This window comes from Haliotis rubra, unplaced genomic scaffold (assembly GCF_003918875.1).
Source record: "Haliotis rubra isolate DU_JTF1 unplaced genomic scaffold, ASM391887v1 Scf92, whole genome shotgun sequence".
NCBI lineage: Eukaryota > Metazoa > Mollusca > Gastropoda > Lepetellida > Haliotidae > Haliotis > Haliotis rubra.
Window position 1 is genome coordinate 196,176 of NW_025767657.1, and position 24,277 is coordinate 220,452.

The 24,277-nt window shown below is 42.3% G+C and overlaps 1 protein-coding gene and 1 long non-coding RNA gene across 3 annotated transcripts in view; one reads left to right on the plus strand and one right to left on the minus strand.

Moving 5' to 3' along the window:
- Positions 1 to 23,293, plus strand: part of LOC124264324 (N-alpha-acetyltransferase 25, NatB auxiliary subunit-like) — a 33,214-nt gene extending 9,921 nt beyond the window's left edge. Inside the window, exons 7-28 of the mRNA XM_046699081.1 lie at positions 150 to 261; positions 739 to 828; positions 1,560 to 1,717; positions 2,347 to 2,459; positions 6,849 to 6,917; positions 7,545 to 7,680; positions 7,959 to 8,048; positions 8,574 to 8,681; positions 9,099 to 9,168; positions 9,799 to 9,898; positions 10,780 to 10,827; positions 11,192 to 11,295; positions 11,997 to 12,049; positions 13,546 to 13,618; positions 15,205 to 15,247; positions 15,718 to 15,918; positions 16,691 to 16,814; positions 17,731 to 17,790; positions 18,906 to 19,003; positions 19,767 to 19,877; positions 21,745 to 21,891; positions 22,834 to 23,293. Of these exons, the coding sequence (XP_046555037.1) occupies positions 150 to 261; positions 739 to 828; positions 1,560 to 1,717; positions 2,347 to 2,459; positions 6,849 to 6,917; positions 7,545 to 7,680; positions 7,959 to 8,048; positions 8,574 to 8,681; positions 9,099 to 9,168; positions 9,799 to 9,898; positions 10,780 to 10,827; positions 11,192 to 11,295; positions 11,997 to 12,049; positions 13,546 to 13,618; positions 15,205 to 15,247; positions 15,718 to 15,918; positions 16,691 to 16,814; positions 17,731 to 17,790; positions 18,906 to 19,003; positions 19,767 to 19,877; positions 21,745 to 21,891; positions 22,834 to 22,956 (2,231 nt within the window). The 3' untranslated portion in view covers positions 22,957 to 23,293. The remainder of the gene's footprint in view (positions 1 to 149; positions 262 to 738; positions 829 to 1,559; positions 1,718 to 2,346; positions 2,460 to 6,848; positions 6,918 to 7,544; positions 7,681 to 7,958; positions 8,049 to 8,573; positions 8,682 to 9,098; positions 9,169 to 9,798; positions 9,899 to 10,779; positions 10,828 to 11,191; positions 11,296 to 11,996; positions 12,050 to 13,545; positions 13,619 to 15,204; positions 15,248 to 15,717; positions 15,919 to 16,690; positions 16,815 to 17,730; positions 17,791 to 18,905; positions 19,004 to 19,766; positions 19,878 to 21,744; positions 21,892 to 22,833) is intronic.
- LOC124264325 lies at positions 23,018 to 23,995 on the minus strand. Of its 2 annotated transcripts, none has more exons than XR_006895102.1 (4): positions 23,800 to 23,888; positions 23,419 to 23,479; positions 23,277 to 23,315; positions 23,018 to 23,027 (listed from the first exon to the last, which is right to left on the minus strand). It is a non-coding gene; the product is annotated as an uncharacterized LOC124264325 (long non-coding RNA). The 2 variants fall into 2 exon arrangements; XR_006895101.1 differs by lacking the exon at positions 23,018 to 23,027 and adding an exon at positions 23,963 to 23,995 and having other exon boundaries at positions 23,274 to 23,315; positions 23,800 to 23,878.
- Between the last annotated feature and the right edge of the window lie 282 nt (positions 23,996 to 24,277).

The window sequence follows — 24,277 nt, forward strand, 5'->3', positions numbered from 1 at the left end:
GGTTTCTGTCCTGGGAGGCTTTTGGGCGTGAATATGAGATTTTTACTTTGAATGTGATGACATCAAAACTGTCCATTGTACATGCAGGCATTTGTGTTCATTCTAAACATGATCAGTCATCAGCTGTCATTGTCCTAATGTTATTTCAGAGAAGTTCGTGAGTGAGCTGAATTTCCGTGCCACGAAACTGGCTGAGCTGTACAGGAAGCTGGAGAAGTGGCCCAAGGCCAATGCTGAGTACCGCCAGTTGCTAGTGCAGAAGTAAGTTGATACAGCGGCAGGGGATTTATCTTGGCCCTGCTCATAGGCTCATATTCAGACCTAAGAATACAGTTAATGTCAGTGTAAATCTCAAAATTTGTTACCTTTTGAAGATCCGGGTTAGAATTGGTCTTAAGCAACCCATGCTTGTCGTAAGAGATGACTCACAGGATCGGGTGGTCAAGCTTGTTGATTTGGTTGACACATGTCATCGTATCCCAATTGCGTAGGTTGATGCTCATGCTGTTGATCGCTGGATTGTCTGGTCCAGACTCAAACCTTTACATACTTAGTGTGTGAAATGTTATTGGATGCAAGTTACAGTTGCATCAATTCACTCATACTACAGCAATCATAAAAATTTCAATCAGCCTTATGTCTTCATGTATGTTAGAAAACACTTTAGTAAGCCTTTCACTGTTAGCTGTAGCCGTTACATACATTGTGTGTTATATACAAGTACGTTTTATGTTACAGCCCTGACCAGTGGCAGTTCTGGTCGGTATACATCGATACAGTGTTCCACCTGGTGGACTGTCAGTGGGTGCCCGACGAAGGTGATCAGTGGTCAGTGTTACCATGGTAACTGTAGGGCTAATAACAGATCGGGGAATGGGGTGGTGTTGTAGTGATATGGTAACTGCACAAGCATAATGTAGCTGTTACCATGAAATTCAGGCCATATTGTACAAGAGATGTTAAAGAGGGCTCTTGGTTTTACCATGCCTGGTAATCAGCCCACCTCACCAGCACTATTTCTCTCAGAAGACTTTATCCAAGCAACCCGTGAAGATCCGGAATAGAATAGGTCTTCAGCAACCCATGCTTGCCACAAAAGACGACTATGCTTGTCGTAAGAGGCGACTAACGGGATCGGGTGGTCAGGCTTGCTGACTTGGTTGACACATGTCATCGGTTCCCAAATGCGCAGATTAATGCTCATGCTGTTGATCACTGGATTGTCTGGTCCAGACTCGATTATTTACAGACCGCCGCCATATAGCTGGACTATTGCTGAGTGCGGCGTAAAACTAAACTCACTCACTCACTTTATCCAAGCATTGTTCAAAATTGAGGTGGGTCATGGAGGTTTGCTGGAATACTTGTTAAGTCGAGTGACACCTAAGCCTTGAACTTTCAACTCTGGGGTCATGACAAGGATGCCTTAACTGTCAAGTCACAAACACACAGATTGACAGCAAAGGTGCATTCTCTGATATGACTGTGATATTGAAAATTATTGTGCAGAAGTGTACAACATGAACTCACTGTGACTGTAAAGATCGTATTATTTTCAGCGCTCTAATAGATTACTCTGTGGAGAAAGCCCTGGCCTTCATCACCGAGCAGATCAAGGGATGTGAGAACGGAAGACTATATCGGGGCCCTTATCTTGCTCGTCTTGAATTAATACGACTACTACAGAACAGAGGCGAGGACAGCATCAGCATTGTAGGTCAGTGTCAGCAATGTAGGTCAGAGTCAGCATTGGTGGTCAGTTCTGGGTATATTCCACTGAAAGGTTGGTGCAACTTCCATGCAAGTTCTGTGTAATTCTGGGTTCTGACATACTTTGCTTGTCAACAGAATGAGCTTATGAGGACTGTTTCGTTTCATTGTTTATCACTGTGTGGACTTAAAGACCTTAGAAGAAGGCCTCAGGCCTTCGGTGTGACGAGAGAATGCTTTAACCGCTAGGCTACCCCACCACCCTGCATGTCACTGTAATCCATTTGAGTAAAGCAATGCTCATGATGTCAGTCACTGGATTGTTTGGAGCAGACTGAATTTTTTCATACCGCAGACTGTAGTATTATTGCATACCGCAGACTGAATTATTACATACCGCAGACTGAATTATTGCAAATCGCAGACTGAATTATTACATACCGCAGACTGAATTATTGCATACCAGAGACTGAATTATTACATACCGCAGACTGAATTATTACATACCGCTGTCATATAGCTTGAATATTCAAAGTGCAAAATGCCATCATACGATTTTATTGCTAAATATGATAGTAATGATACAAAAAAAAGCATTCATGTATATTCATCCCTGCATGTGTTCCTGTTTTCCAGGCTGTCCCCTGACTCTGCTGAAGCAGTATTTCGACAAGTACAGCGACAGAAGCACCTACTTCGGGGACATGAAGCTGTTTGTGGGCATCCTTAATGACAAGGAGAAGGAGGAGGTAGGTGTTTCCTTATAGCTCGCCGTTGGGCAATAGAGTGGTGTAGTGGCAGTGTAGGGAAGATGTAGAAAATCTAGCCGGTCAAATTTTTTACCAGTCCTGCCAAAATCTAGCCTGTCCTCCAAATATAAATAAAACACCTTCGGCAGTAAATATTCAAAAAGGTTACAATCATTATATATATGTCATTGGTTTGCTAAAATTGACCCAACATGAGGATGGACTAGATATTTTTTTAACCCGTCCTCCACAAAATTCACCCGTCTCGGACGTTGGGATGGGCTATCTTTCCTACACTGGTAGTGGTTAAAGGGTATGCCAGAGATGCCAACCTCTACGATTTTATCATAGTTGCTACGAATCTTAGCCTCAAACTACGGCAATACGATTGCACTAGAAATTCTACGAAATTTGAAAAAAATTGATTAAAATTCGCATACATAGACAAAAATAGTAGTTTCAAGGATCAAAATTAGTAGTTTGACCATAAAATTATTAGTCAACTAAATACTTAATGATGTATTCTGATAAAGATAATATGACACTAAACAAGAGTGAAGCTTTAATTTCACATATGTCCAACAGTAGATTTCCAAATTATCAGCAATACATTTCTTCTTGTTGTCTCTTTTAAGCGAAAATGTATTTAATCTACGAAAAAATATGTTTGCAACACTTTGGGGTTGGCATCTCTGGGGTATGCTTGTCACAAGGAAGGCCGGGGTTTGTTCTCTACTTTGGAATAATGTATGAAGGCCATATTGCTGGAATATTGCTTAAAGCAGTGTAAAAACCTACTCCTCTCACTATATCTTCAGGATCTGGGGTAGCCTAGTGGTTAAAGCGTTTGCTCGTCACGCCGAAGACCTGGCCTCGACTACCCACATGGGTATTATGTCTGAAGCCCATTTTGGTTCGGTTCCCCACGTGGGTACATTGTGTGAAGCCCATTTCTGGTGTCCCCCACCATGATATTGCTGGAATAATGCTAAAAGCAGCATAAAGCTGAATTCACTCCCTCACTCACTTACTCACTACATCTTCCATGTACTTAACTAGCTTTTTATCACAACCCACTCACTCACTCACTCCATCTTCCATGTACTTAACTAGCTTTTATCACAGCCCATGTCACATTCTGATACATTCTGGCAGCCACATTGGCTGAGTGGGTTAGATCTCTGAAGTAATGTGTTGGCGATCATGTGCATGATTCTGAGAGACTGTTCAAATCCCAGACGCGACTCAACCCAACAAAAGTACTAAAATCTGTATTTTACTGAGAAAGTGTAATGCCAAATATATCATGTTACCTTTGACCAGACCGCCTCCGTGGTGTAGTGGTTAGAGAGTCCGCCCAGAGAGCTAAGATCGCTGTACAACAGGGCCCTGATGTGCCTAGGTGGACCAGTCATCTAAGGCACCTCAATTCGTTTTGTACAGTTGCGTTCCTTGGGCTTGCCAGAACGCTATGATCATTGGGGACCGCCTCGGTGGTGTAGTGGTTAGAGAGTCCACCCAGAGAGCTCAAGGTCGTGGGTTTGATCCCCGACCGCGTCATACCAAAAGACGTTAAAATATGGTACTTGTTGGTCCCTGCCTGGCGTTCGTCTTTAATGGGTTCAACAAGGACTGGTCGGCTCGGAGTCAGTATAATGTGTCTGAGTTGGGTATTCATGCTTCACTGCGGCATGGTATCTCAGTGGGCTAGCACTATAAAACCAGCTTCAGCCTGGGCTAGTACAAGCAGCCGCACCTACACATACACACGCATGCACATTGTCATATGAGCGAAATATTCTTCAGCGCGACGTTAAACCCAATTTCACCTCACCTCACCTCACCTTTGACCACTTTCTAAATGGCTTTGTATATTCATAGCTTTCGGCTGTGGGAGCCGTGCCAATTTTCACTTCTCAGAGGGGTACACAAAGTCAATGGTCTTAGACTACCAGTTGTCCGACTTACATTTCTGTGGAAGCTGCGATGGCTAAGTGGGTCAGACGGGTGACTCATTCGTGACCCACTCATGTTATTCCTGGGACAAGCCAAACAGCGACTCGTGCCCCTCTGGAAGGATTTCATATTGGCGTAGGAACATCAGAACTACTTCAAACAGGAACCATAACTCTATTCCTGTTTGATACCAATGGTACTTAATACCACCGAAGTACTCATACATTGTATTGCTGTTTTTATCCCCCTCAACGCGTTTTGTGGGGTATTAAATGGACTCCGTTAAATGAATTCGTCCGTCTCATCCGTCAATCCACATTTGTCTTTTCCGAGAGCAGAACTCTAAAACCATTCAATATTTATTCACCAAACTTAGCACATAGATAGATCTGGTGGTGTACTGGTGCCTTTTGGTAGTTTTGGAATTCTGAATTAAATATTTTTACGCTTCTGTGGCAACAAGTTTGACTTAGACTGAAATTGGTGGTAGTGCTCTTTCCGAGCAGAACTCTAAAACCGCTTCACTTTTTCTCTTCACCAAACTTGGCACATAGATAGATTGTGATGGTGTACTGGTGCCTTTTGGTAGTTTTGGAATTCTGAATTAAATATTTTTGGCGTTTCCATGGCAACAAGTTCGACTTAAAATGAAATTAGTGGTAGTGCTCTTTTCCTGAGCAGAACTCTAAAACCGTCCAATGTGTCTTCACCAAACTTGGCACATAGATAGATCTGGTGGTGTACTGGTGCCTTTGGTAGTTTTGGAATTTGAATTAAAATATTTTTGGCGCTTCCATGGCAACAAGTTCGACTTAGACTGAAATTGGTGGTAGTGCTCTTTTCCGGAGCAGAACTCTAAAACCGTTCAATATGTCGTCACCAAACTTGGCACATAGATAGATCTGGTGGTGTACTGGTGCCTTTTGGTAGTTTTGGAATTCTGAATTAAATATTTTTGGCGTTTCCATGGCAACAAGTTTGACTTAGCCTGAAATTGGTAGTAGTGCTCTTTTCCGGAGCAGAACTCTAAAACTGTTCAATGTTCTTCACCAAACTTGGCACATAGATAGATCTGGTGGTGTACTGGTGCCTTTTGGTAGTTTTGGATTTCTGAATAAAATATTTTTAGCGTTTCCATGGCAACAAGTTTGACTTAGACTGAAATTGGTGGTAGTGCTCTTTTCCGGAGCAGAACTCTAAAACCGTTCAGTGTTTCTTCACCAAACTTGGCACATCGATAGATCTGGTGGTGTACTGGTGCCTTTTGGTAGTTTTGGATTTCTGGATATAATATTTTTGGCATCAGGGGTGGAAATAACTTGCTAGTGTACTCCGCTACAGTGGCACATGTAAATCACTTGCCCTGATCATTTTCCCACTATATGGGCCGCTTTTCTGATTTTTAAATAAACAACATTATTAACATTGAAAGTCAACTGGTTGTGCTCAGCCATGGATATACAAATTTGCTTGCCCGACAGAAAAAAAAAACACTGGACTCAAACGCCATGCAATGGGTTATTTCCATCCCTGGGCATTTCCATGGCAACAAGTTTGACTTAGATTGAAATTAGTGGTTGTGCTCTTCTCCCTTGTAGAACTCTAAAACCGTTCACTATTTCTTCACCAAACTTGTCTGGTGGTGTACTGGTGCCTTTTGGTAGTTTTGGATTTCTGAATGAAATATTTTTGGCGTTTCCATGGCAAGAGGTTTGACTTAGACTGAAACTGGTGGTAGTGCTGATTTCTGGAGCAGAACTTTTAAAACCTTTTAATACTCTCCTTCCCCTTTTCTATATACACACCAAAACATTTGACATAATCATAACTCGTAGACATATTCATGAAGAGTATTTTGCCATTGCGGGGGATATCGATGACTTTGTCTTCTTGTTATCAAAGCACCCCAACCTTTACGCACGTTCTGATTGGTTTGTCATATTTTCGCTCATAACAAGCATCGAGACGGGGACGAGTCTTCTTGGAGGTTACGGAAAGGGGCGAGTGGTGATGAATGACGGGTTACTGTCTGTGCTGGCGATTATGTGCTTGACTCTGAGAGTGTGGGTTCAAATCCCAGATGAGAAAGTGTAATCCCAAATATAACCTGTGTTACATGCCTAGATTTCTGAAACTGAAGATGTTCTCAAGACTCTCTAACATATTCTTTTCAGAGACAGTGGTATCATGACTGTTGTGTAATGGTATGTCTGTGTTTAACGTGGGGCGGTGGGGTAGCCTAGTGGTTAAAGCGTTTGCTCGTCACGCCGAAGACCTGGGTTCGATTCCCCACATGGGCACAATGTGTGAAGCCCATTTGTGGTGTCCCCCGCCGTGATATTGCTGGACTATTGCTAAAAACGGCGTAAAAACCATACTCACTCACTCACAGTGTTTAAGGTCCTTGACATATTGTATTAACCTGTGTTGCAGCTCCTGGTGTACATAACAGAGTCACTCAATCTTAACAAGCCGGGAGAACCCACCATCTATGCTCAAGATGTAAGTCACAGATCCAAAGAACATCAAAATTTAATAATGGTTAAATATAAATGTGAAGCTTGTTCTACAAGATAAATAATTTAGCTACTATTTCTGCTGTGGAGAATTTCATTGAAACATTCATTTGACCAAATTCTACAGCTTATCAGGTTCAGTTGCAGATAGATTAGTGATGTGAATTGATTGTGATGTCAATTTGACCAATGACATCATAATGGACTGCAAAGCATTGTTATGCTATATCATTGTAGTAACATCTCCAAGGAGATACTAAATGTTGGACCCGTGAAGATCCGGGGTAGAATAGGTCTTCAGCAACCCATGCTTGCCACAAAAGGCGACTATGCTTGTCGTAGGAGGCAACTAACGGGATCAGCCGGTCAGACTCGCTGACTTGGTTGACACATGTCATCGGTACTCAATTGCGCGAATCGATGCTCATGCTGTTGATCACTGGATTGTCTGGTCCTGACTCGATTATTTACAGACCGCCGCCATATAGCTGGAATATTGCTGAGTGCGGCGAATAAAAATTCACTCACTCACTCACTCACTAAATGTTGCTTCAATCTACTGTATGATAAAATAATGAGTGTTAATTTAAAAAATGCTTTGTGTTTTCTTCAGATCAAGCACATGCAGCGTCATATATCAGTATTACAACTTAGTCGATACATAGGACAGCACAGGGCCATGACGGACTCTGATAAAGTCACTCTAGCCAAAGATCTCTTAGATAGGCATAAAAAAGGACTTGAATTTGGTAAGTTTGTCATTTTGTATTGTATCAGTAAGTTCACAGCAGTTAGGCACGGATGAGATGGGTGATCATGTGTCGCTGTAACTGGGCGTTGTGTCTGCATGCTCATATTATCAAGCTGGTCTGGATATGTGAGATATTTGTGATGGGATGTAGCTGTGAGGGTGCTGATTTGAGGCAGACAAAAAATTCTATTCACTCAGTGATAATTTGTAGAGATGTTTTTGTCTGGTGATGTATTCTATTTTTGGTTAATTGATGGGTATCTCCCCATGTTGCAGGTACGGAGCTCCTTCCAACAGATTTACAATACAGCGACAACTATCTCATTCTGGCAGCTCACATCCTCCTGGGTGCATGGAGGCAGTCAGGTGTGTAGACAGGTGTAGGCTGCTGTTTGTTAACAGGGGCTTTGTGGAGGTGCTGTCCGTAGGCAGACACTTTGTGAAGGTGCTGTCTGTAGGCGGACACTTTGTGAAGGTGCTGTCCGTAGGACTTGATTGCTCTGATAGCTCCACAGCATTGGTTCACTTGCTCTTATTTAGTGGTGGGGTAGCCTAGTGGGTTAAGCGTTCGCTCGTCACGCCGAAGACCCGGGTTCGATTCCCCACATGGGTAAAATGTGTGAAGCCCATTTCTGGTGTCCCCCACCGTGATATTGCTGGAATATTACTAAAAGCGGTGTAAAATCAAACTCACTCACTCACTTATTTAGTGTAAAAATAGGCCTGTCTCTCTCAGTGGATAGCATCTGTGCTAGCATTGTCCCAACTGGTACAAACACCCATATACATGCATGCACATTACTCTAAATGTGCTCGAACTTTTAATTCAACGTTAAACTCTATGTAACTGTCTAGTTATGTGTTTGAAATGTTAGCCTGTGGTCTGTGCAGGTAAACAGCACTACGTGTGGCAGGTGGTGACGCAGCTGGAGCTCGGCATGAGGAAGTCTTCCAACTTCCAGATCAAACTCCTGCTCGTCAGACTCTACTGCATTATGGGTAAGACTGGAATAGACATTTCTGAGTAGTCAGGGAACAGTCAGTCCCTGGATCATCTAATCCAAGCGTTCCTTGTTCGTGGTGCAGAACATTATACTCAACTATTCAAATTGAATGTTGCCAGTAGGTCTTGATTGTAAGTCCCATAAAATGTTAATGTAATTTCGCAAAATTATTTGCTGTCTTTGTCGAACTTGTAGTGGGGCAAATGGTTGGTCCAGTTGTTCAACATACTGCAGCATGCCATGCAGTTGTCTCCCTTTGCTGTCACAGGATCTAATGCACATAAATTAACATCACCTATCAGTATATCCTCTGTGGTTTCGAATAGAACAATAATTATTTAGAGTGTGTTTTGATTTTGGGTATGATTTAGACCGCTAGTATACAGCCACTAACAAATTGTTGTATTTATAGGAGCCTTTGGACCTTGTCCAGCTCTGTATGATGGCATGGAGATCAAACACATAATGAACGACACTCTTGGGTAAGTCAGGTACCCATGCTCACAAGATAGGCTGAGTAAATATAGCCTGTCAGTGCATGTGCACTAAATGTTGAAAAAAACAGTCATAAATATATCATGTGAGATTCAAGACTAAATCATATGTTAATTGGGTAACTTTTTAGTAAGTCATTTGGAATGTATGGAAAATTGTGTATATCATGAGTAAATCATGTGTGAGGAATTAATTGTATGATTCATGAGTAAATTGTATGCATGTCATGAATTTCATGCCATTCATGAGTACATCATGAATATATCACATTACCCATGTGTAACTCATGTACTACATTACTAAATCATTTGGGGCGGTGGGGTAGTCTAGTGGTTAAAGCGTTGGCTCGTCACGCCGAAGACCCGGGTTCGAATCCCCACATGGGTACAATGAGTGAAGCCCATTTGTGGTGTCCCCCGCCATGATATTGCTGGAATATTGCTAAAAGCGGCGTAAAACCAAACTCAGTCAGTCAGTACTAAATCATTTATTATTCATGTGTAATCCATGAGTATGTCGTGTAAAAGATTGATAGCTTACATTTATTTCAACATGTGCAGAGCTTATGAATCTCTCCGTCAGTAAATGTCAGTCAAATCTTCCCTGTCTACTTCCAGACACATTGTCTCAAGCCACGTGGGCAGACTGGGACATTTTGTGGCAGCTTGCTCGATGTACGGAACCATGCTACGGTTCTTCACAGTCAACCATAAAGAGGTAGATGCACTACTGGTTGTACAGACTTTTAGTCATTGGTTTGGAAGAATTTTGATTGGTTTCTGTGTTTGGTTTGCTGTTTAACACCACACTCAGCAATATTCCACTCATAGTATCAATTCTGGCAGAATTTGCGACTATGAGTTATCTCGTAGCTAATATCAGTGGTATTTTAGAACAAGTTTCACATGTTGGCAAAACAGGCACAAGAAGCAATCGTCTCCTGGCGTTCTTTGTTGCCGTCAGTAGACGATTGCTTCTTGTGCCTATTTTGCCAGCATGTAAAAATTTGTTTTAAAATACCACTGATGTAGCTACAAGATAACTCTTAGTGGCAAATTCTGCTAGAATTGATATTGAGAATTGAGTATACTTGGTATAGGCAGTCAATGTGTTAAACAACTTTTTCTGTGATTGATCATAAAACGTCAGATTTCATATCCTGTTGGGTACAGAGGTTTCAGGACCATGTGTCTCATTTATGTTTTGTGCACTTATCCCTATTTCGAGTTATTTTATCATTTGAACCCAGACAGCTGCATGAAACCCAAGGACTTCAACTTGCAGACATCCACACTATCAACCACTGGTTCAGATTCTGTGATTTCACAGGTCTCCATGATATTATCTGCTATAGTATCACTGAATGTTTGGTGTAGCATTCAGGGGTGGTGGGGTAGCCTAGTGGTTAAAGCGTTGGCTCGTCATGCCGAAGACCCGGGTTCGAATCCCCACATGGGTACAATGTGTAAAGCCCATTTCCGGTGTCCCACGCCGTGATGTTGCTGGAATATTGCTAAAAACGGCGTAAAACCAAAACTCAGTCAGTCAGTCAGTCGGTGTAGCATTCACGGTTCACCTGTTATTTCTCTTCATTTCAGACCACAGAATACCTCATATCATCCTACAAATATGGGTCCTTTGGGAAGGTGAGAGGCAAAATGTCTTCCCTACATGTCTGTTAAATATGATTGTTCAAGTCAGTTTAGTTACAAATATGAAAGCTGCAATTTTTTCTGGACATGTTCATCATTTTTTACAGGACAGTATAATATATGAAATCTTTTATGTTTATGCTGCAATATAACTCTATTTTCTCTATTGAAATGTGGTAGGCCATTGTGCATGTGTTCTTGGGGTGTGTTCGGGTGAGGTGTTTTTACCGTTCTTGGGAAACATACCACAGAGCATTTCCTTCATGTCGGGAATTAAAGCAGAGACAAGCAAATAGTATGAGTAAGGAAAAGTATAAACTAATGGTTTTACTCTGAAAAATACATATTTGTTTTCCAGATCAGGGAATTTGTTAACTTCCGAGAAAAACTGCAGAACTCTTTACAGTACGCGAGCGCCACGTCTGAAAGGCTGCTTCTTGATTTAACACTAGAAACTGCAAGGTGAGTGGTGTTCTCATTTTAGTCGTCATATTGTCAAGGACAAAGATTCCAGCTGTGTGTTATAGTGACTCATCCCCACAGAGATTCTGCATTAGAATTATAGGTCACCCGCAAAAGGGGCGACCCTGTTTGATTTCCTGTTGTGAGGGGCAAATTGGATTGTTTGGTCCACACTTGATAATGTACAGCATCCGTGAAGACATCGGTTAGAATTGACCTTCAGTAACCCATGCTTGTCGTAAGAGATGACTAATGGGATGGGATGGTCAGGCTCGATGACTTGGTTGACACATGTCATCTTGCCCCAACTGCGTAGACCAATGCTCATGATGTTGATCTCTGGATTGTCTGGTCCAGACTCGATTATTTACATTACAGGCCACTGATCCCATCCATATAGCTGGAATATATCTGAGCTGGGCATTAACCTAATCTTTTTTATATGTCAAGCAGAGTATGGCCGGAACATTGGCAATGTGATGTTAGGTTCTAACTCTCAAACACTGTATGAAACTGTCTTCAGTTTCCTGGAAAACGTCAGAAGCTCTTACTTGCAGAAAAACACAAAGAGCTCAAACTGGAATGACATATTGACTCACTCACTCATGGTGCATGATACCTCGGTCTTGTGGTCATTAACAGACTTTGTTGTTTGATCGTTTTGAAGAGAATTAAATGTTTTGTATTTTCGTCTGTTTCAGTCACAATAGTACGGAACAAATGATAACATATATGGAGATTGACCCTGAAAAAGGTGAGCTATCCTTTGATGCTTAGGTGCCACTTAAAGAAGTGATGCACTGGACAAGTCATCTGTCAATATTCGTGTGAGTGAAAAACTACGATTGTGTTGATCAAATCTTGTGGGATGGAATATTAGTTCTAGGCTTGTCAGCCTCATACCCAAGCATGCTGTTTTCACCAAAGTGGTTATTGTCGTGATACCTGTAACACTGCAGGCTTTTCTCCCACATCAAGCTGTGGAATACTGTTCAGGGCTTGATTTAGTGCTTTGTTACTTGCACTGGTGCAACCCAATATTAGAAAGTGCAACCTAGTTATTAGTCGAACTTGCACCAGGTGCAAGTCAATTTCAGAGTTAGTAAACTTCTGAATAAAACATCTAGATAATTGCCTCTACATATTGCAGTAAAAGCAGTGCAACTGGAATTGGCTGGTGCAACTAGGTTTTTATCTTTGGTTGCACCTGGTGCAAGTAGGTTAACATCTCTTAAATCGAGCCCTGCTGTTCAAATCTGGGTTAATCACGGCTAACTCATTGAACACATACCATGATCCTTGATTCAACCTTGCTGTACAAGCCCATTTAGCTTGAAACACCCTGCTAGTGACATGTAATTCACACTCTCCTTTTTTATTCAACTAACTGCTGATTACTTGTTGTTCAGGGGAAATTGTAAATGGTATTACAAAATATGCCCATAATGCTGACATGACCTTGACCATGACCCTGTGACCTTAATAATTCTTCCTAGCCTAGCCTAGCCCATTCTCTTCCCACAGAGGTTACTCCTGTCATATCTTCCTATGTAACCTCTGTTCTAATACGGCCCTTTCATGGTGTGAGCAGGCAATCAGATTTAGTTGTGCAATCAGCGGCGTTGTTTCAATAGTGATCATTCGCAAGGCCTCGGTAATTTCCGTATGCTTCGAGAAAACTAAAGTGCTTCCCCTGCGCGATGCGCAAACGTTTCTTCTAGACAGAACTCAGTCATGTTATGGCGGATCAGTGGCGTCTCCATCGCCCTCGTTGACAACGGACAAGCTAGCCATTAAGCGTGTGTGTAATAACACAAGTCCCCGGCAGATGGGGATATTTGTGGCCCCACATTTGCTTGTGTTGAGTCAAAGTTGAATCTAAGCGATGTAACACGTGTTCTGATTGGATAGAAAGAAGGGAGATAATTAGATGTTGCAATCTTTTGCACTAGGGGATTTCTACGAAAAATATGTCCAGATTATTAGAACAGAGGTTCAGAGGAAAGATATGATTACAAATAACCTCTGTGGGAAGAGAATGAGAACTTTCACTATGAAATCAGTGAGGAGGATAGTTTGACAAGAAACCACCACCTTGACCTTTCCACCTTGACCTTTCATACAATGTACGATTCTAAAAGTGAAACTCTTCACATATCTCTCCGCGTGATACTATGAAGTGTTTCAGAGTTAACGGAACGATTAGTGTAATCACCTTTATTAGTCAAATACTGTTCTGTTCTGTTTCAGACAAGACGGACATGGACCAGCTGTGTGATAACCGAGACTTTCAAGTAATGAGTTGCTGGGAACCACCGGAACTGTGAGTTGCTGTTGTATTTCTATTCCTTTGTCGCTGCTTCCGTAACCTGAAAATTTAAAAGAGACAGGAAGTGTTTTGGGTTACATCACTGTGTTTCAAGCCTTCTTCTTTCTGTTCCCCGACCGCGTCATACCAAAAGACGTTAAAATATGGTACTTGTTGGTCCCTGCCTGGTGTTCGACATTAATGGGTACAACAAGGACTGGTCGGCTCGGAGTCAGTATAATGTGTCTGAGTGGGATATTCATGCTTCACTGCGGCGTGGTATCTCAGTGGGCTAGCACTATAAAACCAGCTTCAGTCTTGGCTAGTACAAGCAGCCGCACATACACATACACACGCATGCACGTCGTCATATAAGCGAAATATTCTCAAGTACGACGTTAAATCCAATTTCACCTCACCTCACCTCACCTGTTTGTGGTTATATTGTACTCAGTTGATGTATTCTGTGTTTGGGGGTGGTGGGGTAGCCTAGTGGTTACAGTGTTGGCTCGTCATGCTAAAGATCCGGGTTCCATTCCCCTCATGGATACAATGTGTGAAGCCCATTTCTGGTGTCCCCCGCTGCTATTTTGCTAAACGCGGCTTAAAACTAAACTCATTCACTCTCTCACTGTTCTGTGTTTGTGTTATGCATTTACAATCACTAAACCCTCGGAGAGTCTGAGTCAGAACTGGTCCAAGGAAACCTATGCTTGTACGAGGCAACTTGACTGGGTTGTCAGTTTCAGTGCCGTGGTTGAGTGTCATTTTTGTCTGCATCATGGGATTTGTGTACAATTTCAAATTCCCTAATCATAGGCCAATTGTATTGTTCAAAAGTGGATTTTTTCATTTTTGGAAATTCTGAGGAAGGGCAACTTTTGAATTCTGATTTGTAAATTTTAGTCATCAGTCTGTGGATCTAAGATGGCACCATTTCTCCACAATTTCCAAAAATAATAAAAACCGTCTTGAACAATACAACAATTGTCTCAAATTGGCCTGTCAGTTAGGTCCAAACAATTTAAAAGTCACTGTTATTATCCCCGCTAACGCGCTTTATGGGGGTATTAAAATGGACTCTGCATGCGTGCATCCGTTAATCCGTCCTGTCCGTGCACATTTGTCTTTTCCGAGCAGAACTCTAAAACCTTTCACTATTTCTTCACCAAAGTTGGCACATAGATTGATCTGGTGGTGTACTGGTGCCTTTGGTAGTTTTGAAATTCTGAATAAAATATTTTTGGTATTTCCATGGCAACAAGTTTGACATAGACTGAAATTGGTGATAGTGCTCCTTTCTGGAGCAGAATTTTAAAACCTTCCAAAACTCTCCTTCCACTTTTCTATATACACACCTAAATATTTGACATAATCATAACTCGTAGACATAATCATGAAGAGTATTTTGCCATTGCGGGAGATATTGATGACTTTGTCTTCTTGTTTAGTTGGAAGTATTGTTTGAACCACCCTGAGGTTGGGAAATACATGATTTTGCTTCAGCCATCCTGCCATGCTCCCATCTAATTTTAATGACATGTTTCCTGGTTTAACTCTATGGATAATGTTTAATGTGAACTATTTTGTGTTTCTTTCAGGTTTGACCTTGAGGCATTACAGAGACAATCATTTGAAGAGGAGGTACGTTAGTTATTGACAGAAATTGTCATGATGTACAATTCACTTAAGAGTTACTTCCCTTGATCTGCTTATCATGGCTTTTAATCTTTCTCAGGGAGTATAATTTTTGGCTTCTTTGAGTGGCATTTGCGAGTTGGTGTGATGAACAACAGGGAGATTTCTATGGATGTACAACTTCTTTCTTATTAATGTAAGTGACGTTTCAGTGTAGATACTGCACTTGCTTCATTACTGTGTTAGCATCTACACTAAAATACTGGTTTCATTATTAATAAAGAAGTTGTATATCCATAGAACTTTCCCCACTGTTTATGATTCCTGGTTTAAGGTAAATGTGAACATCATGACTTTGATGTATCAGGCCTCATCAAAAACTACAAAAAACTACTCTCATTAATGCAACTGAAGAGGTTAGAAAATTTTATACATTCTCCTCCACATTTGAACTCAGTATGATCTGCTGTTACCAGAAAGCGTGGCTCCGTCTGCGGAACCTGATGTTGCGACTGCTGGCTGCGGCAGTGATGTTGGGTCGGCAGCCAGATGTCAACCACCACGCCAACAACGGCGTGTCTGAGGAGCGTAAACCCATGTCGGAGGTGATGCAGGAGCTCCTGGAGAAGCTCACCTCCCATTTAGAGGACTGCGACAAGTATACCAACAGTGTGCTGGTTAGTTCTTAGTGTTGGACCTGTTTCTTTTCTTGTCCACGAACTTTTCGGTATAGCAACTTGCTGGACTCAAAAGCTAAATGTTAGGTACGATTTGATGTTAATTTTCCAAGGATTGTTATGAGGGGCGGTGGGGTAGCCTAATTGTTAAAAGATCTGCTCGTTACGCGGAAGACCCGGGTTCGATTCCCCACATGGGTACAATGTGTGGAGCCCATTTCTGGTGTCCCCTGCCGTGATATTGCTGGAATATTGCTAAAAGTGGCGTAAAACTAAACTCAGTCACTCCAAGGATTATCAGAACACGTCACTAATAATTTCTGAAAATGTACCCATCAATAGAAATTGGCGCTATTATCTTTCCAAAACTGCCCAATAGTTAAAGTATTATAAGGATTAGTAGATATTTGTCTCTTTTACGGCTTTCTGATATTTGAAGGCAAAAAATAATTGTAAGTCATGGGAATTAATAGTCAGTTGTGTCCAGTAAATTTTCTCAATAGACGTGAGGCTTCTAAATTCTTGGTAAAAGTGGGATAGACATTAGGAGCAGCTTCTGATTTCTGAATCTAATAATGAATGTAAGTGGAAAGTTCTGTATGGAGTTTAGAAAGGCCATCCGTTTACATATTGTGGATATTTGTATTCCCAGTTATTCCCAGTGCCATTGTGAGATATAGAACTGGAATAAAAGATCTGATCTGACAAGACGGTGTATAACAATGTTCATCCTGTAAATACCATTGGTCCTTGACCCTTGTACATCTTACAGTGTCAGGTTGACGGCCCGTACCGGACAAGACTTTCAACCTTCCTGTCCAGTGGCCACCATAAGGTGTTCAAGGAGATGGTGCAGTGTGTTATATATTCCAGTAGTCTACAGGATAAAGGTGTAGGTAAGGGTCAAACTTTTATTGATCGTTAATTTTAAGTGATCTTATCATCAGTGGTTAAAATCAGTAGATTGTGTATTCTATTCTAGATGGGGACTAACAGGATTGGGTGGTCAGACTCGCTGACTTGGTTGACACATGTTATCGTATCCCAATTTCTTTCATCGATGTCCAGGGGCTGTGGGGTAGCCTAGTGGTTAAAGCGTTGGCTCGTCACGCCGAAGACCCGGGTTCGAATCCCCACATGGGTACAATGTGTGAAGCCCATTTCTGGTGTCCCCTGCCGTGATGTTGCTGGAATATTGCTAAAAGCGGCGTAAAACCAAACTCAGTCAGTCAGTCAGTCATCGATGTCCATGCTATTGATCACTGGATTTTCAGGTCCAGTTTTGATTATTTATTGACCACTGCCATATAGCTTGAATATTGCTGAGTGCGGCATTAAACAACAAACAAACAAAGCAAACAAGCCTAAACATTACCATTGAAGATTGGTTTGTGGAAGGTGTTGCTTGAATTGGGTCCTCATGTTGGGATCGGGGCGGTCGGGTAGCCTAGTGGTTAAAGCTCATCACGCCAAAGGCCCATTTACTGTTTTTCTCCACATGGGGGGTACAATGTGTGAAGCCAATTTCTGGTGTCCCCTGCCATGATAATGCTGGAATATTGCTAAAAGTGGTGTAAAACGATGCTCACTCACTCACCCACTCATGTTAGAATCACAACAGATGGTCTTGAGGTTGAATCTCCAGTTCTGCCTTATTACGACATGGTGTTTGTCAGCTCTGTACAAGTACTCCTAGGTTTCAAATACCCAAGATGACATGGTGTTTGTCAGCTCTGTACAAGTACTCCTAGGTTTCAAATACCCAAGATGTCATAGTTTTTTCAAGAATGTTACTTTGTTTATCTGTTTCAGGTAAAAGTGAAGAAAATGAAGAGAAAAGATTCACAACAGTTGTTCCTGAGTTACTTCAAGGTTTGTCTGCCTTTTCGTAATAGTAATAGTCCACTTGTATGGCGCTCATATCCAGGCACATTGCCTGCTCACGCGGTACGTACATTACTATCCCCGGATATAGGACACTATCGTGCGATACTTTTTCAACTCCCTGGGGATCATACAGCCATGCTGCCTGTTAGATCGCAATGAACTAAACACTCACATTGCCAGCACATATTCACGGGTACCCATTTATAGCTGGGTGAACTGAGACAATGTGGATCTAAGCATCTTGTCCAAGGTTACTACACAAATGTGCCCACCTCAGGACCCGAACCTAGGTGTCTCCACAGGGATCAAACCCGGGCCTTCAGTGTGATAGGCAGAGGCATTGCAACTGCCCTACCGTTTTCCTTTTCTAGTTGTTTACTTTTTGTGTGTTTTGTTTGTTCCATTCCAATACCACTGTGTAATACATATGATATATGGCTCTCTAATTCAGTGTGCCAGGTTCCAGTCATCAGTTGTTTGAAGACTATATTGTGAATTATACTATGTTTGATTATGGTTCTTGGTTTGTTAGCAGTTTCTTACACATGTTAAATATGATGTCTTGAGTGAGTGAGTTAAAATTATCGTCACATCAGCAATATTTCAGCCATATTGTGACAAGATGTTGTCTTGAGATTTATAGCTGCAATATTTCCAGGGTCCTGCATGACAATGGTATAAGAATCTAAACCGAAATGTCTCATCATAATATAATACAGAAGTCATCCATAAAGTATCATACCTTTCTTATTATTTATCAACTTTTAAAAAGGCAAATCAAAGAGATCATTGGTTTCGGTTATCCCAAGGGAGGCAACCCTGCACAGTGAATGGCAGCTTAGACAATTGGGCCATTCCTGTTCCTTCACAGATTTTTATTTATTGTACAATATTTTTATTAAAACATTGATACAACGGTCGCATGACATTTCCAGCCGCAGAAAATGCATATATGTACCGCAAGGACAATTCTCTTCAAAGAATTGGAAACCTCTACAGGTTTAGCTATATATCAACATAAGAATAAACTCACTCCTAGACAGGATCAAACTCTGATGTTATTATTGTATTCATGTTTTCTATGTATTTGTTTCCTTCAGAGGCAGTGTCCCGACACAAGTGTCCCTTAATTCGCAGTCCGGAGGGTGAGGCTGCCCTTAACACAGAAGTGCTTGAAAATCTTGTCCTCTGTGCAGAGGTCAGTAGAAGTTAACTAAGGTCAAGGTCATCATATCACTTTCATCAAGGTCATTCTTGGACAACTGAATTGTATGGAGATAACAACAACTTGACATGTCATAAGGTCAAGGTCAACAGACTAGCAGTTGTGATCGTCACATTTGTTCAAATACTTGTACAGTTGCTGTTTATCAACACAGTGTTGGCAGTTTGTTCAAATTTAATTGTTTCTTGTTATTGATTTCTTTATGTTGAAACTTATTGATATTTTTGTCTCCCCCAGAAGGGTCGGGAGACATATTGTTTTTGGTTGAGTTTCCGTCGGCATTTGCGTCGGTGTCAGCGCTCCCATTGTTTCCGGAACATGACTCTAAAACTAATTGACGCATCTTAACCAAATGTGGTAAACTGCCACTCCATATCATAAAGATGTGCCTTTTGGGGGTTTGAGGGTTTTTTTCAATTTTAATTTTGTCTGTTTTCATGGCAACAATTAGGACTTTGTCTTTTTGAAGGGTAAAGTTTGTTTATGGAGCATAATTCTGAAACTAATTGACCCATCTTCACCAAATTTGCTATACCTTTTGTAGATGTACCTTTGGGGGGTTGGAGGGTTTTTTTTTAATTTTATATTTTTCGGTTTCAATTATTTTTTTCTGTTGAGGTCTCAACGTTGAAGTGGGGGATGGTGGAGACATCTGTTTTTACGAGTAATAAAAAATTCTTAGTTTATATTGATTTTGCTATGTTGACGTTGAACTTGTCTGACTGTGTACTTGCAGACATTATCTTATGCAACAATCCTGGCGGGAGTGTGCAATAGGATTCTCAAGCCTCTAAAATCATCGTGGACGAAGAAGTTACGCAAGAAGAAGGACACAGCACCAACACAGGTAAGTGGGTCCAAATGGGATTCCCATTGGTCCCTGATTTCCCAGGATTCCTGTGGGAATGCTGGTTATGTGTTATCCTGCTCAGGAAAAATGGGAACAGATTTTGAGTCATGATGAAAATATTCTGGGTGAACTTACCTATATTTGAAGAAAGAAATACAGTGGAAACCTGTTAAGTAAAATTTCATGGACTTGCCAAAATTGTTTACTTATCAGGTATTTTATTATCCAAACTTATCAAAACCTGCATTTGTGTTAGATAAACAAACGTTTTTTTCAATTGATCTTATTCCAATTTCACCGCTAGATTTCAGCTTTTATTACTTGTCACGTGACCGTAATGGCGTCCTTCTTCAAGTCATTCATCATGTAAATTGGATAAACTCACTGACAATTGCTAATTGGTCTACTCACTGATACTCGCAAGCTAGCTGGCCTCCAGTTGTCAGTGTATTGTGAACTGCATGACGCCAGCGAGCTGTAAGTAGGATGTTTGTATAACTGGAGACTGACACTTGCCCCTCATGTTGGATTATTTGGTGATCTCTAATTTAGTTATCCGGTCTCTTTTGTTAAGTAATTTACTTCCAGGGACAATGAGAAGACGTTTAGTTAAGCGGTATTGTTTACTTATCCAAGTTTAGTTATCCAGTCTCTTTTGTTAAGTAATTTACTTCCAGGGACAGTGAGAAGACGTTTAGTTAAGCAGTATTGTTTACTTATCCAAGTTTAGTTAACCGGACTCTAATAGTGATAATTAATTAAGAAATTTGCTGGGACCAAAGAATAGTGTTTACTTATCCGTTCAGTTTAGTTAAGCGGTCTTTACATAGGCGGTTTCCACTGTAACTCCAAATTCCTTACATTTATGTTCACTTTTTGTCAATCATAGATATAAGCTCTATTTTCAAAGGTATTAATATTCTTTGTCATTTTATTCCAACCTCATACTCTGCAGCCAGGCATCAAGATGGCCAGGATAGAAATGTATTTTTCAAAGGTGCATATGGGCACCAGACATGATAATCTAGGTGTGCTTTTGTGAAAATAAGTGTGCTCAGGAATACCTTTTGATAATCCAATTAAACTTCACAACAGTCATGTCAATCAACTTATTGGATTTTTTTGAATAAATCATTCGATCCCCGACCGCGTCATACCAAAAGACGTTAAAATATGGTACTTGTTGGTCGCTGCCTGGTGCTCGTCATTAATGGGTACAACAAGGACTGGTCGGCTCTGAGTCAGTATAATGTGTCTGAGTGGGGTATTCATGCTTCACTGCGGCATGGTATCTCAGTGGGCTAGCACTATAAAACCAGCTTAAGTCTGGGCTAGTACAAGCAGCCGCACATACACACGCATGCACGTCGTCATATGAGCGAAATATTCTCAAGCACGACGTTAAACCAAATTTCACCTCACCTTTAATGAATTAGTAAACATGTAAACTTGGAGAAGGATTTCCTAAACACTAACATAACTGAAAGAATTGTTCAACTTCATTTGTCCTGTATCCATGAACTAACCCACAAACTATGGTATCATCCATCATGCAATGCGCACTAGCATTCAAAATGGGCAAGTCCATGTTAAGCTGTGAGATTAAGAGTACCACAGTTTGATGGGGTGCAAAATAGGATTTGAATCATTTGAGTTGGTCAAATATATCTCATCAATGAATTATATTATTTTTATGATTTTAGTCATGCCGCGGGATACTTTGAAAATATTTCATCCTTGCTATTTCAATATTTACCTTGCCATGGAAATTAAGTGCAAATTAAGCACTATTTCAATCCATTCAGCTGGGCATCTAGCTGAGATACAAGATGGAGGACCTGATCAGAGGTGTTTCTTCTTCCAGCCCTGTACATTCAGCAACTTCAATGCAATGGTAGAAGGCCTGGAAAGAAGGCCAGATCTTCACCAGGCTGTGAAGGAGGTGGACCCTGTCTTCCTGTCCCTCAATCTCAGCTCCCTGAATCTGTCCGAGCCCCTCACAGACAACCAGGTAGGTGATACCGTCTCCCTGTCCCTCAATCTGTCCGAGCCCCTCACAGACAACCAGGTGGGTGATCCCGCCCCCTGTCCCTCTATCTGTCCCCCCTCACAGACAACCAGGTAGGTGATCCCGTCCCCCTGTCCCTCTATCTGTCCGAGCCCCTCACAGACAACCAGGTAGGTGATCCCGTCCCCCTGTCCCTCAATCTGTCCGAGCCCCTCACAGACAACCAGGTAGGTGATCCCGTCTCCCTGTCCCTCAATCTGTCCGAGCCCCTCACAGACAACCAGGTAGGTGATCCCGTGTCTCCCCGTCCCTCAATCTGTCCGAGCCCCTCACAGACAACCAGGTAGGTGATCCCGTCTCCCTGTCCCTCTATCTCAGCACCTCAATCTGTCCACTTTTCTGAACTCCTCAGTGTCAGGCAGGAGTTTAACCTCCTCTTCCTCTGCCTTGATACCTGTAAAGATCTGGGTTAGATTTGGTCTTCAGTAATCCTTGCTTGTCGTAAGAGTCGACTAACGGGATCGGGTGGTCAGGCTCACTGATGTGGTTGACACATGTCATAGGTTCCCAATTGCGTAGATTGGTATTCATGCTGTTGATCACTGGATTGTCTGGTCCTGACTCAATTAATTACAGACCACCGCCACAAAGCTGGAATATTGCTGAGTGCTGCATTAAACAACAAACCAAACAAGTCCCCTGCCATGATATTGCTGGAATATTGCTTAATGGGGCATAAAACTAAATTCGCTCCTTGGTCTCAAGGTCCGGCATATGGGCAACACTGGCATCCATGAGCTACACCATCAGTATCTGGGACAGCCAAATGGATGACACAGCCGCTCTGATACTCTGTCATGTGGAAAATGGCAGTCTTGTGGGGTTTGATACATTCAGTTCATCTTTCCTGCTTCCTGTGATAAAGTGACATTTTTCTTCCCACAGGAAGAGATGGAGATACAGAAGGAAGTGTGGCTGAAGGTGGAGAACAGCTACCAGCAGTCTTCTCGAGCTGTACATGACCACGTTCATCTGAAACTGCAGTATCTCCACACACTCAAATTATGAAGCTCTGTTTCTCTCCTCTGTCTCACATGCTGGTCAGACTGGGTGCCGTGGTAGGACTCAATGAGTTGGACCTGATGTGTTTGAGTGACTTATTGGGCCAGAAGTGTGTCAAACCTCAAGTGTTGGGCCTTTCTTGTTTGACCTGAAATATAGGGCCAGACTTGTTGGACCTGAAATGTTGGGCCTTACTTGTTGGACCTGAAGTGTTAGACATGAAGTGTTGGACCAGACTTGTCGGAACTGAAACGTAGTGACGGACTTGTTGGACCTAAATTGTACACCAAGTGTAGGACCTGACATGAAGGACTGAAGTCTATGACCTGACCTGTGTTGGACCTTACATATCCTGTTGACTCGGACTTGTAGGAAGTGTAGGACAAGACTTATTGGACCTGAAGTCCAGAACCGGACCTGTTGGACCTGAAGTCTAGGACCGGACCTGTTGGAACTGAAGTCCAGGACCGGACATGTTGGACCTGAAGTCCAGGACCGGACCTGTTGGACCTGAAGTCCAGGACCTGAGCTGTTGGCAGGAAGTCCAGGATCAGACCTGTTGGACCTGAAGTCCAGGACTGGACATGTTGGACCGGAAGTCCAGGACCGACCTGTCCAGGACTGAGGACCTGTTGACCTGAAGTCCAGGACCGGACCTGTTGGACCTGAAGTCCAGGACCCCGGACCTGTTGGACCTGACCCCAGGACATGTTGTCCAGGACAGGACCTGTCCTGGTCCAGGACCTGTTGGACCTGAAGTCCAGGACCTGACATGTTGGACCTGAAGTCCAGGACCTCAGACCTGTTGGACCTGAAGTCCAGGACCGACATGTTGGACCTGGACCGGACCTGTTGGACCTGAAGTCCAGGACCGGACATGTTGGACCTGAAGTCCAGGACCGGACATGTTGGACCTGAAGTCCAGGACCTGACCTGTTGGACCTGAAGTCCAGGATCAGACCTGTTGGACCTGAAGTCCAGGACCGGACATGTTGGACCTGAAGTCCAGGACCGGACCTGTTGGACCTGAAGTCCAGGACCGGACATGTTGGACCTGAAGTCCAGGACCGGACCTGTTGGACCTGAAGTCCAGGACCGGACCTGTTGGACCTGAAGTCCAGGACCGGACATGTTGGACCTGAAGTCCAGGACCTGAGCTGTTGGACCTGAAGTCCAGGATCAGACCTGTTGGACCTGAAGTCCAGGACCGGACATGTTGGACCTGAAGTCCAGGACCGGACATGTTGGACCTGAAGTCCAGGACCAAGTGTAGGTCCTGACTTGCTGGACCTTAAGTGGGAGACCTGAAGTGTAGGTCCTGACTTGC